Genomic DNA, 14,668 nt, shown 5'->3' with positions numbered 1-14,668 from the left:
AATGCAGCAGTGTCCAGATCATACACATGACTCATACAATGTCAACACCCGAGTGTACCTGTAATAGCACAAAAATGATGATGATTGAAATCTCAGTTTACTCCTCATTACAGATGAGATAATGTCAGGTTGGGCGGACACTCCCACTCTCACTTTTCTCGTCTTCTTCTTTTTCTGTTTGTCATTTTCTGGTTTTGATCTTCCATCGTGCAGAAACATTGGTGCAGTTAGAATATCTGTGACATCAACTCAACCCAGGGCCGTTGTATAGGGGAGAAAGGTGATGATGATTCTAGGGGCCTAGCGCCCAGTAGGGCCCACAAAAAACCCCAGTATGACTGAATTATTCTGCATAAGACCCTGACTAATAGCCTACTCATAGTAATGCTGCATTAGCATCAAAACAAAATAGGCAAAGTAAAAAATGATAATACATACGTAGTCTAAGAAAAAAAGTGGAAAGGTCAGGGCCCCACTTTAGTATTCTTTCAGGGGGCCCAGAATTCCTAGCAACGGCCCTGACTCAACCACAGACTTTTTGGCATTTATCATCATATTGAAATCACAGTACATGTAACTGTTAGAATCAACATCAGACTGTGTAGACCAGCTAATTCTCCTGATACCTGAAGCTGCCAGTGTAGGCAAACATGATGTGCCTTACTTAATAACGCACAATTACAATCTATTGTGCCTGTATTGAACTTCACCCATTCAACATTCACAGCACTGGTGGAAAAACTAAGTGACTCATTAGATTTAATCAGTGACTGATCCAATAATTAGCAGCAATAACCTCAAACTATCTGATGCTGATGACATTTTCTTAGGGTGTCTGACTTGTCTTGGCTCTGCCGGGTCATTCCAGATTTACTGAGACGTTCAAGGTCCTCGTCCTCCTGCATCTCCAGCTTCTCTTGAGCTTCAGCAGGTTGATATTCGCACTGGCATTATCCTGTGAGATGCCTTGATAAAGTTCAGAGATGTGGAGCTGCCCAGACCCAGAGGCAGCAAAGTCATGATGCTCTCCCCATCCCATCTTACCTTTGGGTTGATGTTTTAGTCAATAGACAATTTGTGAAACTCCAGACTGATGAATATGGGCTGTAAACTCTGAGCTGACAGTGTGACCTTTTCAGCTTTGTGTCAATTCTTGATCAGTCCCTTGAGATCTGTTGATATCAGCAGATGAATGACAAAACCGTGAGAGCTCTGCCTGGACTCTGGGTTTGGTGAGGCCTGGCTCGTGGAGGAGCTCAGATACTTTTCCAGCCTACACTGTGAATGTTTGAATGATGTTTCCAATATAGACAAAAACATCACATTGTGGTAAGAGATAAAATAGACTGAGTTTGCTCCTAATTGCAACTTGGATGAATATCTGATTATATTTTAATGCAAAGTTATAAATAAGTGTTGGTCATTTTAAAGGATTCACTTACTAAAATAGTCAGACAATAATATACTTACAGCCTGAACATGTGATATGGTTATGGCCATACTGTTTTAAGGGGTCTAGATGCATAGTGTCACTTGTGTGACCCAACTAATGAGATTGTTTCTGCCTTCAGAGCTACTCTGCCTCTGAGAAATGTTTGTACGGCAGCTGATTATCTGCAGCTCCACATGAATACGATATGTTTTGGACTTTAACACCTGGAGCTTTGAAAGAGGAAGGTTCAACCACCAGAAAACACCACCTTTGATTTCTTGTTTCCTGCTTAATTCAACAAAACAGGACAAATGAACAAGGTCTGGACATGTGTGTATTTTGGCTGCAATCTTCCCATTGTCTCACAGTCAGACAGGTCCGTCCCACAGAGCACTGCCGCGGTGAATGAAGGCAGTGAAGTCCTAAACGGGGGCCAGTTGAGCCATATGGGATCTGATAGAAAAGATGAGGCCTGTTGGGCTACGACTGAGGGTCCACAGTGACTCAACCGCCGAGATAACACACACACAAATGGATTTTAAGTTATTTCTAAGGAATTGTTTTGTATTGTAACTTTCAATAAAGGGTGTGGTGTGTCAGCTGAGACACTGTGACTGTCATTTGTCATCGTGAACCAACCTGTCTTCAGAGGAATCTGAGCTCCCAGCGTCTGAGAGCAGCACTGTGTATAAATAGACACATTGCACTGATACGAGAAGTCTGTCTGAGCTGGTGTCTTGTGTGTGAACATCATTCTCTTTGTAAACTACATCTTATGCTATAAATATGGTTGAGTAAACTTTATTGTTCAGCTTCATGGACACAGTACAGTCCAATGCAGACAAGCTAATATGATAAAAATGTTAGCACTGACATTAGCAGTTGGCTCAAAGCACTGACAATAAATAAAAAGTGAAAAACTCTTCTAATACCCTCCAAAAATGGTCCAAGGTTGAAACGTTTAATCTTTAAATGAGTGTCCTATGAAGAGTTAATACGTTTGAAGTCATAGGAAGTTTTAGAAGAAACAATTTGCCGTAATTTTAAATCTAAATAAATTCATCTTTTTTTTCTCTTTTTTCTTTTTTTGTTGTTGCCGTATTTAGCACAGAAAAGTAAATGAATTTGGACTATTTCCACATCAGCACGCTGTCAACAGTCCATCAGGATGTTTGCATTCGATTTACATGTAACCGGCCAAACCACAATGCTGACGTTGCATTGTAGTGAATACAACCTCGTCCCCAACCTCCACCACGCTATGAGATAATAACGTTACGAGATGGAGTTGTTTTTGAGGTAAATTCATGCAAAACCACTGATGCGCGTTCCTGTCGGGGCAGTTTTTCGGCAAGCAGTCTCTGCATTTGCCTTGAAAACAACTTTGCCTTGTAAAGTTCCGTTATTATCTCATAGCGTGGTGAATGTGCAGGTCACAACTTGTCCACAAGAGCGTTTTGGAGTTGTTGGATTGTGTATTTGATGAGTTTGATGAGGGAAACCAAGAAATCCCATTAGCCTCCGTAGCGTAGCTCTGAGCAGCTCGCGGCTCTGCTCTGTCGTTCTAAAAAGAGCTTGCACCGACAATTAAAGGTAACGATAACGAACCTACTCCTAAAACTATAGGGATTATGGCAATGGGCCAATTTGCCAAAATGTTGGACTATCCCTTTAATCAACAACTTCAATTACCTGAACTCCTGGGTTTCCCGTCTCCCACATGCATCTAACAAAACTGTATATTCTGAGGTAGGAGTAAGGAGCAAACAACGGATCACATTTTGGAAAGTTTAGTCCACCACATGGCCAGGGTCAACTGCCAGTGGCCCACCAATGAAAATAGATCAGTTGTCAAGTAAGTGGATATCCCGTTGGGTCTGAAGGTCAGCCATATACAGGGCACATCCCAAATGCTCCTCTTCCAATGACTGGATGATCCAAGGACACTAACACAGCAGTTTGAGAAAGACCGTTCTGCTCGAAACGTCACTTCACAAATAAATCCTTATCAAAGGAAGCTTTTTGGTGTGCGGACTCATTCATCTTCTTAAGTGTTCCCTCTTTTTGATCCAGCACCCATCCCACTTTTTTTTTGATGTGCGTGTTATTCTCACAGTTTCTCTGGATGATCCAAGGACCCATTTGTGAGAATCAGGTTCTGGAGCAAACTGGACACAAACTTGAACTAAATCAAGTGACATCACCTCTTTAAAGATGAGTATGTTCTTCTTCCTGCACTGACTCACTGCTGTCCACTTATCTTTACCACTTAATCTTTAACCAGCTGTGAATTCACAGGTGATTCCATCTCATTCTCACTGGATCTTCCCCCATTTCCACAAAAAAATCAACAACATGTGCCAACGATGTCAAGAGCAGTGATTGTGAAAGCTATAGCCTCTGGTTTCCTGTGGATTCCTTCATGCCGTCACTAAAACAAGTGAATACAAAGTGATCATGCAGGTATGATGTAGGTAAAATGCACTTGACTGCAAAAAGTACACCACAGACAACACAAAACTATTACACACAGTGAGCAGATGTCTGGAAATTCCCTGTGCAGTCATGACATCAGGACATTTGCACATGAGCACAATGGGTGTGTGAAGAAAGGTTTTCAAAGGTACTAATGTTACATTATTGACACTAAGTGCAGGGCTTATAAGACACTTGAAAAGCACACAAATGTTTTTATTAGTTATTGTTTCATGTTCACAGATTCTCATCATCAGACCTGATGATGCTGAATATCAACCATCAGAAAAAAAGCTGAAACAGCAAACACCATCTATCGAAAAGCTGAATGCAAAACATTTACAAAATTATATTTGAGCTACACGCTGACCCACAGCCTTATAGGACCCAGAAGAGAAAAAGACAAAAACAAACTTAATGGAAAAAGTGTAGAACTAGGGCTACGCTTATCATCATATGAAACCTTGTTAAGTAAATTAATTGATTCACCATTAAATCAAGCATTGATTCACCTTAAAATGTATCTCTTGGACACCTCTTGTGATTGAACAGCAAAGATTTAATATGTTACTGCCAAACAGGCCAGCAGCATTATCTTCACACACAGGCTGAGTTAGTGACACCTCATGCAAAGTAGACAGCGATAAAGGTGTAATACTGCAGCTGGCTGCTGGACAGATTAAATTGAGGGTTTGAAAGTAAGATTGCATCTGGAGACACTGAAAGGTTTAAAGTGGTGGATTATAAAATATTACAATTTTACAGTTTTCCCTCTGGTAATTGCAGAACCATAGATCAGTGACCATCCTGGTTCCTCTGAGTTTCATCAGTTGAAGCATTAAACTAATTCTAATGTTTGAGATGATTATGGGTTGCCCATCTTCCATTTATAATATGATGTAATGTAACTCATGAATTCTTCTGTCCTGAAGGAATGTCTGTGCTGCTTAGACATGCAAAGGATGTCCAAACTCAGTGGGCATGTCACTGCAGTATATAACAACAATTCAGTGACTCGTCCTGTAATGTTACCACAGGAACAAAAGGAGGGCAGCTCCAGATCTCCAAAGACTCTGTCTCTGCCCAATGTATGCAACCTACACAACACTCCTGACACAGCCAAGCGTCTTACACAGTGGGATTTGACTCTACTTGATGATACAGATATTTGACTGGTGGATTGTGGACCACGCATGATTGATCCTTCTTTGACACTGCAAAGAAAATAAAGGTTTAGATTTGTTATGATGAGTGCTGAAAGATTTTTAAAAAATGATTTGATTAATTATATCATATGTTAGAAATGTTAGTAACTATCTCAGGTGCTAATTGCCATATTATTCTACCCATACTTTACCGTAGTTAACTGATATAGTATTGACTTATTGAAGTGTTTTGAATGCCCCCTGCTGGCACAATCAAAGGAGAACCGCCTGCATGCTTTACCATTCCCGGAAAAGGTCATTGTACCTATCTTCAAAATAAATGTACGGAATTGTTGAACGTGGGTGGGATTACTGAGCTACTGCATTTCATTTTAATTTATTCACATTTAATTTGCTAATTTGCACGTCAACCCCGACCGAGTCCCCTCAATTTCTCAGTACACATTTATTTGTCAAATTTTAGTCCACCGTATTGCAAAGCTATAGTATGTATTTCTCTATTTTTCTCTTACTGGAGATTTTTAGGGCCTGAATACGCTGGAAATTAAATAACAACGTGAGGATAAATAACGGATGTATTCATATTATCTAGGCACCGTTCATTCATTAATTTGTTGATAAATCACATTTATTCTGAAAATCTCAAACCGGAAGTCATATTGTTGTTGCCGTTGCACGCGCGAGGGAAATTAAGTCGCTACTAACGTGAGTGTGAAGCGACAAAGCCGAGATAGGTCGGTACTTTCTGTTGTTTGCAGTGTTTTTGTCCTATTGACAAGGGCGAAGCTAGCCTATTTACTTTGTCAAATCAGACATAAAGCTGTAACCCCAGCTTTACGGATGTATGTTTGTGTTTGTGTTGTAACGTTAAGCTAACGTTAATCGGGAAGCCGAGCGTTGCTAACTCACCGCAAGTCGCCGGCAACTAAAACTACCGGTACTTTCGACGCTCGGAGCCAAGTCTTAACGTACTAAAAGAAAGAAAGCGTTTAACTTGTTGTCTTGTTGTCGCGCCTGGGAGAGGAGAGCTGGTTGAAGTGTTGCTGATAGCCGCCGGGAATGACATCGCCTCCATATGGTCGCAGGAGTCATGAGGAGTCGATGCACACGTCGGACAGCGACTCAGAGGACGAGGTGCGTTTAACTCCACTTTGGTCACAACAAAGACGTTTGTTTTCGCCTTTTCAGACAACCGACAAATATGTCCCAACTTGTTACGCTGTCGGTTTTAAAGACTTGAACTATAAACTTGTCACAACTGTAGAAAGTTTTGAAAGAAATTGAGTAGTTTATAAAGTTTAACCGTCGACCGTGATGTGTTCACGTCCCACCAGCCCAAGCTCCCCCTCAACCAGTTCTACCCATACATCCGCTGCGCGCTGTGCTGCGGCTTCCTCATCGATGCCACCACCATCACAGAGTGCCTGCACACATGTAAGTAACAACAGCACAGGTGTCCTCTGGCTGGACGGTTGGTCCAGGGCTCTCTTTATCGACAGGGCTCTGACCACTGCACTCTTCCGTCATATTATACATGGATCTTAATCAGATTGTGAAGATTGTAGGCCTCTTGTGCGCTTTCACCCAAACCCCTGGGCCTTGGGTGGCATCTTGCCTCTCCCTTTTCTTCTCATTCATACTCTCCATACCTCATCATCACCACCTTTTATCATGGGCATTTAGCAGGTTTGATTTAGTTATGTACATTGATGTTATAAAGTCCACTGAACAGGGGATTATTGCACAATGATATAGTAAGTTAATATATAAACCATGAATTTGAATGAGTTAATCCAGACCACATGGACTGGTTGAGAAACCAAACTGTCAGTTAGCTTTTCACTCATAATAATCAGTATCAGTATTTATATTGGCTGGCAAGTGAAGAAGCAAATTAAACTGTATCTCCATTACATGTTTTGTCCGAGCAAACATGTTCATGTGTCGAGTCGACATATGATAATACAGTGACTTAAAATCAAACATTTATCTATACCAGCTACAAAAGTCCATATTATTCCAGCTGTCCTGTACCTGACTTCTTCTGACTTCTGACTGACTGACTTCTGACTGCTTTGTGTTTTACTTCCTTCCAGTTTGTAAAAGCTGCATCGTGAAGCATTTCTTCTATAGCAACAGGTGTCCCACATGTAGCATCATTGTCCACCAGACACAGCCCCTCTACAACATCAGGTAGGTCTGCTCGTCCATCAACTGTTTGGCGATCAGTTTCACCCTCTGTACCTGTTAGCCTATATGACCAGATGTTTTTGAAAGTCCTACAAGACTATAGAGGTATATAAAGGTCTAACCTGTTGACCCCGAGGGATTCAAAAAGTGTTATATCACTACTTTTATATTTGCAGTGTATGAAATCTGCATTTACACTTATAACAGAAAGACTACTAAGTTTCAAATGCTTTTTGTCCACACAGGCCTGACAGACAACTGCAGGATATTGTCTACAAAATGGTCCCCTTTTTGGAGGAATGTAAGTATGTTTAAAATGTACACAAAAATGTGGTCAGTGTCATAAAAGCAGTTACAAGTTACCAAACGAACATACAAGTCCTGTCTATTTTATACAGTGTGGATTTAGCCAAAGTTGGCGCTCAGAAATATTCATCTAAAACAGACAGTAATGAAAGCGTCATGTCAAAGCCAACTCCAAAAAAAGTCAGGTCATGCTTGATTAGCTAGTTTCAATTATTTTATTCATTTGACATCCTGTATGATCATCTTTATTTTTCATGACAGATTAAATCCTCCTGATCCAGAATGAGTCACAGATCTGTATGTAGATGTTGTGTCATTTCACACAGATGAGTGTTTGTAGCTGGTGTCTTGTATAGGGTTTGAGTCAGGTACATACTTAGACAGGTCATGGGTTGCGTCTTATTTTCTCTAAGTGTGATTTTTGCTGTGTGTTTTGGATCATTGGGGTAACCACACTGAATCTCACAGGTGTGTGTTTCCAATCATGCATAAGATCAAATACCCAACACTTTACCATTAGAATAATGTAATGTGGTACCATGTTCTGTTAAAGTGATATTGTTATACTCTACGTACAGTAAAGTTAGATTAAAGGTGGGGTTGGAGATCCTATTCTGGAGTATTTCTTTTACAAAATTGCAACCAATTAATTAAATGCTTTTTCACAAAAATGAAAGTCAGACAACTGTGAGATGGACAATCCTGTAAAAACAGCATCCAATCATTGGGAATGCGACGTTAAAGTCAATTGGATCATGATGTGTCAATCAAGCTGCCGTCTCTCCCTCCCCCCTCTGCGCGTACCACTCTTCGTTCACTAATCGCATGCACAATCAGAGACTTCAATGAGTTAGGACCACGGAAAAGACAACAACAGTAACCCAATGTATCACACTCCAGTCTGGTAGGTGACAATGTAGCCCTAAGCGGGATGTTGGATGGTTTATTATGATGTTAAGTGTTTTATTTTACGTGATTGAGCCATGAGAAAAAGCTGGCGGACAGTTAATGATTCTGCGCTGTGACACGTGACAGTACTGCGGAAAGCCCTCACTACATTGGGTCGCACCGCGAGCACGATAACTTCGCGACTTCACCTTCATGTGAACCCAACACTGAACAAGCTCTGGAGGCATGGCTTCAGAGAGAAGTCTGAGGAAAATGGACTTTGACTTTTGACTTGTGTATTTTCAAAATGTGGCCCAGTTTTTCCCAGATCTCCAACCCTACCTTTTAAATTAAGGTAATATATGTTTTTGTTTTGTGTTTCTACAGTTGAACGAGAACGACTGTGTAAGTTCTACAAGGAGAGAGGGCTGGATGTGCCAAAACCAGGTAAAATAGTTTTGCTTTTGCATTAAAATCAAAAGTGTATTTGGTGGAATTGATTGCGCTGTCACTCCACATAGTGTTCCCACATAGTAATTTCTGAACAACAAATGTTTTGACGGTCACTGCACTGCAGTGCCTTCTTTGTCCAGTCAAACAATTTTTGACAACTCTGACACAACTTAGGTCTTAACAGACTGTGATTAGTGTTGTCTGCACTGGAAGCATGAATAAAATAACAAAGGGTTTCAAGTAGGGGATCATCTTATGGGGACATTCCTCTTTAGTATTCTCACAAGAGAAAGTAAATTAGAGCCAAACATTTTGATTGTTGTAAATCAACCTCTGTAAACCTGTAAAAAGAAACTGCATGAAAACACAAGTTTTCATATTTAGGAAACATGTTTTATGAACACATGAGTGAGATACGAGGCAGACAACTACGTCTAAAAGCAGAACAGTGCATGTTGACCCTGCTTTTACACCTGAACCTGATCTGAGGTTTGAGTTCCCTCCCACTACCAGTAAGTGCTATCTCACACTGGAGTGTAGGGTGTCTGTAAATCGTCCAGCAGACAAACTTCTGTTTGATTTGATACTGTACAAATAACTTACTCCACATGAAATCTGATAATTCATGATGGCACCCACTAAGTGATTATTCCTTGTTTTCTCTTTGCTCTTGTGCAGTGCTCGTCACCTCTCCAGTTCCTGTTGTGCCCAGGAGGCAGAAGAAAGATAATATTCCTCAGTCTGTGTTCACCATTCCCCCCGAGCTGGATGTTTCTCTGATGCTGGACTTTGTAGGGTAAGAACTGAGTACATCTCTAATGGTTTTGAACACATTTATATGTAATTCAAAGGCCTGACACAATAAGACAAAATAAGTAGGGATGCACAATAATTCTTTTTGGAAACGATACAAACAGTTTTGAATCTTTAAATGGAGATATTATTTTAGCAAGCCAAAATTGCTAAAAGATATCAAACAATATATTTAAAAAAAAAAAGGTAAATTACTTATTGATATTAAAATAAAGTCTTCTAGAACTGAAGTGGAAAAAGTGTATTTCACAAGTTTAAAAAAACAAAACAAGTTTAAAGGATTTTTGCTTGGCTGGTTGGAATAACTTTTCACCAAAGTAAATTATTTCAGTTGTTTTTTTCTCAAGGAAGCATTAGGAGAGAGAGAGAGAGATCATACCGAGGCCACATGAACGCAGGATTCACTGCAGGCCATTCAGGTCTCGTGTAGGAGTGGGAGTTCCTGATTAAAAACGACCCACAATGCAGTGCTGACAAAAATATATTCTATATTATTGGGGCTATTCTTTATGATATCGGATTTATCGGAATGACATCACAATTTCCTGATATCGGGCCGATAATTATCGTGCACCCCTAAAAATAAGATAAAGTGAGTAGTGGCCATAATCCATCATAATTACCTGAAACATTTCTTGCTTGTTACACAATACATCATGGTGTTTTCCTTCATCCCCTCACTGGGGATTATTTTTGAATGTCAATTAGAAAAACGGGGTCAGGATTTTTCTTTTTCTTTTACATCTAAGCATGATCATTGAATGCAGAAAACAAGAGGCCTTTTCTCAGCACTCACTGGGCTTGTCACAGCAGAAAAAACATAGGTGTGGCTTACAACAGGCTCTGCACCCAGTTAACCATGCAAATGAGTGGAACTGGCTCACCTGAATACAGAGCAGCCATTAAAAATAAAGAAAATAAATGAAGAACAAATGTTGCTTCATTTAATCACATTACTCAATTAACTTTCTTGATTAACAAATTTCTGAACACCAACTGGTTTTGTAATGATGGAAATGTAGAACAAATGTAATACACAGTTGTGTTTCTTCTTCTACGGCAGTAGTTAACCAGCAGGGAAATCTATTTTCTGAGTTTAGCCCTGGGGCCTGTTCATTACTGGGTTTCAGTAACCATGCCTATTGCCTAATTAAAACCAGGAAGAACCAGGATGGAGGCTGCAGGTTCATTTCTCTTTTGCCACAGGTGTAAATAGTTCTGTAGCCTCTCTTGTATTGTTGTCTCTCCACTAGTGGGAGTCACGTTGAAAAGAAGAGGTCAAACATCTATGCACCAATGGCTGGTGCTTTGCTTTTGGTGTGTACACTTGCGGTATCAAGGGGAGTTTGTAGAAGATGAATTAAATGACTGTGCAGTTCTAAAACGTGTCACCAGATGGTCCTGTTGTCTTGCATCAAGTCCTGCTCTGTACTATAATGTATTGACATTAGCTATTTATTTTTTTCAGGGCTGAAGAAGGCATCAACAACTATAAGGTAAAAACCAATATCTTAAATATTTTAATTATCACTGTAACACTAATACACAAGGTGGATGATGAACTTAAACCGTACTGTGGTCTGCTTATCCAATAGGATTTCTCTGACATCTCTGAACTATTCTGTAATTACAGGGCCTGTCTGATATTATTATATTATTTACTAATAAACTGTGTTGTTCAAATTCACTAGTTCTTTATTGTAACATGTATTCTGGCATTTAGCATTTCCTAGCTTTTACTTTTCTCGTCATTCGCTCTCACAAGCAGTTCATTCTTGGGGCGGCTAAAGACCTTTGAACCATACATTCTGTGTGTGAGTGGAATAAACAGTGAGCTCTGTGAAGGTGCAGTGAGTTGATCTGCTAGTTGGTAGAAATCTGGTGTAGCTCTGAGCAGCTCGCTGCTCTGCTCCACCGTTCTAAAAATAGCTTGCACCAACAATTAAAGGTAATGAACCTACTGCTATGACTATAGGGATTATGAAAATGGGCCAATTTGCCAAAATGTTGAACTATCCCTTTAAGTAATTTTTCATAATACATTCAGTTTTTAATAAGAACAGTTGTGTGGTTTGAATTAGCTTGTAAACAACAACAGCTGTGTGACGACAGACCTAACTTTAGGGTTTGAAGTAGTTTTGTACATATTTAAAATACATTTCTCCTTGTAGTTGTATTGAATGTCACTATTGTGAAAAACTGTGATAGAGCATATTCCACCCTGACCACCCTGCTCCTGTGTAGCCATTAGAGCGGCGATATGTCCGCGTGTCCGGTGAGGCCACCATCCGCCACGTGGAGTTGTTCATCAGGAGGAAGATGGAGCTCAGCCCAACCTGCCAGGTGAGTGTGCCAGGCTTACAGCTAATCAGGTAACAGAGTGACATGACCACAGTCAGGCAGCCTGGAAGCGTGACAGAAGACTAGTCTATAGTCGGCATTACAGTGTAGTATAGGCGACGGCGTGCACGGTCGCAGGTACAGATGAGTGCCTGGCCAGAAGTGATAAGGTCCATTGAAAATGTATTAAAATGAAACAATCTGTTTTACTCAGACACTTTGTTTGGCCCCAGGTTGTGGTCAGGTGCTTCCTGTTTGCTTTAACTATTCTTGAAATGTGTGTGGAACTCAACTCCACCTGTGGCCGATGGATGGGACATTGTTTAAAAAGACACCGTCCAGCTACATAAGGTTTCACTAGTAACACTGCATGTCAGGACAGAAAACAACCAACGAAGTGCAACAAACTCTGTAGACCACCATGGTAACTCTGTGATGAGCTGTAGATCAGGACAGGAGTACAAAGACCTGTGTGTGGGGCGGTCATATGTCAGCGGACCCTCCTGACCATAGATGGATGTGTGGGAGACTATGCCAGTGATCATTTAATAATCATGTAACAATAATAAACCGTAATTGTGGGGAAAAGCGAGAGGGCACATATTCGCACACATAAGCGATTCAGAGACAAAATAACTGCTGACTACAATCGGAGCCCGATATAGAAGGATCAGGTCAAAACTCAGCAGGCTGCCAACGTCTAAAGGACGACAGACACTGGTTGAGGACAGCCCTAATCTGATTACAATCAAATTATTAGTGCAGTGATAGTGTACGACTGTCTCAGCTGCACAGGGAGGCCGATGATCACACATAATGGTGTGAGGATGAAAAGTGTTTTTTTTTTCTCCGAGCCACACTCAAAGCTGAAGTGTGATGATTTTGTCAGGGACAGTTCAGGAGACTGTGTGTTTTGTATTTAGTAACACGTGGATGAGGATTAGCAGCTTACACCAATTTCCTGGCTTTGGTGCTTCGCTGTGCCAGCCTGTCTGGACAAACCTGGATGGGACAGAGGGAGATGAACCATAGGCCACTAATGATTGGAGCTGTTTGTTTTCACCAATAACAGATTAAATGTATTTATTTCAAAACTGCTCCTCTGGCTCTGATGCAGTGGCCTCTCTGCCTGAGGTCACCTGTGTAACAATGTCCCACTCACAGCCCCCACTGAACCAAGATCTGTGTTGGAGTTTGTGTTTTTCTACAAAAGGTTAAGGGTTAAAAAAAAAAACAATCAGTATACTGTATTCAGTCTAATCCAAGGTGTGTTATTCCAAATCTTTACACCAAAATGTTCATTTTTACTGCAAAGGAATATCGGTTCTAAATATCAGTCATTGATTTCCTTGATTACTGTCCTTGATTACTGTCTGAGACTTGTCTGAAGTGTTTTGTGTCCTGCAGGTGGACGTGGTTTGTGGAGACCACCTCCTCGATCACTACCAGTCACTTAAGGACATACAGAACTCAGTGGGTGAAGAGGCGCTGCAGGTAACCACAACCACACACTGGAGGAAGCCACGTTTGTAATAATAGAAATGTTGTAAGGATACTGATGTTGTTGATTGATACCTTTGGTCTCGTTTCCCTTTTTGCTGCAGGACGGTCTGTTGGTGCTGCACTTCGGCCTGGTCCTGCCCTCTGAGTCTTGAGCGCTTCCTGTGAGGGGATGAGCTGTCGTTTTGAGACGTTGACTCCCCTCATCAGACTCGTGCTGTGAACTGTCTACATTTGCATTATAACTGCTTCCCGACTGGATGTGTTTATAGACGACGTCCAAGAGGTCTGAACTCAGTTAAATTTCACACTGTAGCATCAAATGTTCAACTCTGAAGATGACAGGTACATGCGTTTAGTTTACCAAAGTGCCAGCATGTAGAAATTTAATTTTACCTGACAAGTGGAAATTATCAGTTCCCATTAATACTGCCATGATCAGTGTGGTTCCAGTCCACACAAATGAATGTGACCTCTGCTACTGCTAAAACCGGACTTACTGTTTGAGTCGGAAAGTGTCTGTGAAAGCTGTATTTTATGTTTTTACAAACCAGGGATGTTTTCTTATTTTCTTTGTGTATATATACAGTATATGATTCCAAGGGTTGACTGTGATTTCAGACGGATACTTCTGATTTAAAGGGCTGAAACAAGAGGACTACCACTACCAAAGTGTGTCTGTGTGTATGTGTGTGATGCTTCTCAGTGATTGACACATTAATTTAAGGGCTATTAACAATAGAGTGTGTGTTGATGTAAGTAAATACAACTGACCTGATAAATATGAACCTTTTTTTTTTTTTTTGATTCAACTCAACAGAGACAGACAGGTATGTAAAGATTGTTTTTATAAAGATGTTTGTAAGAAATGGCTTTCATACTTGATTTTGTCAGTTTGAATAAATAAATGCACAACTGAGAAGTGGTTTTGAATTAATGTGGGGATGAGGGAGCAGCTTAAAACATAATTGACAATAACTTATGTAACATTCATATTACAGAGAAATGCACCAACAAAAAGCCTAAAAACAAGCTACCAGGACTTCCTGTAACTTATTGTAACTGTGATGTCACAAAGTAGTCATCACCAAGCCCCGCCCCCTTG

At 40.5% G+C, this 14,668-nt stretch overlaps 1 protein-coding gene across 1 annotated transcript; it reads left to right on the top strand.

Annotated features, from left to right (window-relative positions):
- Window positions 1–5,717: 5,717 nt before the first annotated feature.
- Window positions 5,718–14,482, top strand: pcgf6 (polycomb group ring finger 6). Its single transcript, XM_085800429.1, has 10 exons — window positions 5,718–6,207; window positions 6,408–6,507; window positions 7,170–7,266; window positions 7,509–7,564; window positions 8,845–8,904; window positions 9,589–9,706; window positions 11,192–11,219; window positions 11,968–12,066; window positions 13,471–13,557; window positions 13,668–14,482. The coding sequence occupies exons 1-10, from the start codon at window positions 6,133–6,135 to the stop codon at window positions 13,716–13,718; spliced, it is 771 nt and encodes a 256-aa protein (XP_085656555.1). The 5' UTR covers window positions 5,718–6,132; the 3' UTR covers window positions 13,719–14,482.
- Window positions 14,483–14,668: the final 186 nt, after the last annotated feature.

This window comes from Trachurus japonicus, chromosome 15 (genome assembly GCF_045865225.1).
Source record: "Trachurus japonicus isolate A0001 chromosome 15, Traja_1.0".
Taxonomy (NCBI): Eukaryota; Metazoa; Chordata; class Actinopteri; order Carangiformes; family Carangidae; genus Trachurus; species Trachurus japonicus.
This window is presented reverse-complemented; position numbering and strand designations above follow the sequence as displayed.

What these genes read in the sequence shown, in the direction of transcription:
- pcgf6 (XM_085800429.1), top strand. Translation starts at nt 6,133, where the DNA reads ATGACATCGCCTCCATATGGTCGCAGGAGTCATGAGGAGTCGATGCAC. An exon ending in AGCTCAGCCCAACCTGCCAG is followed by an intron (nt 12,067 to 13,470) that starts GTGAGTGTGCCA and finishes TGTGTCCTGCAG; the next exon opens with GTGGACGTGGTTTGTGGAGA. An exon ending in TGGGTGAAGAGGCGCTGCAG is followed by an intron (nt 13,558 to 13,667) that starts GTAACCACAACC and finishes TTTTTGCTGCAG; the next exon opens with GACGGTCTGTTGGTGCTGCA.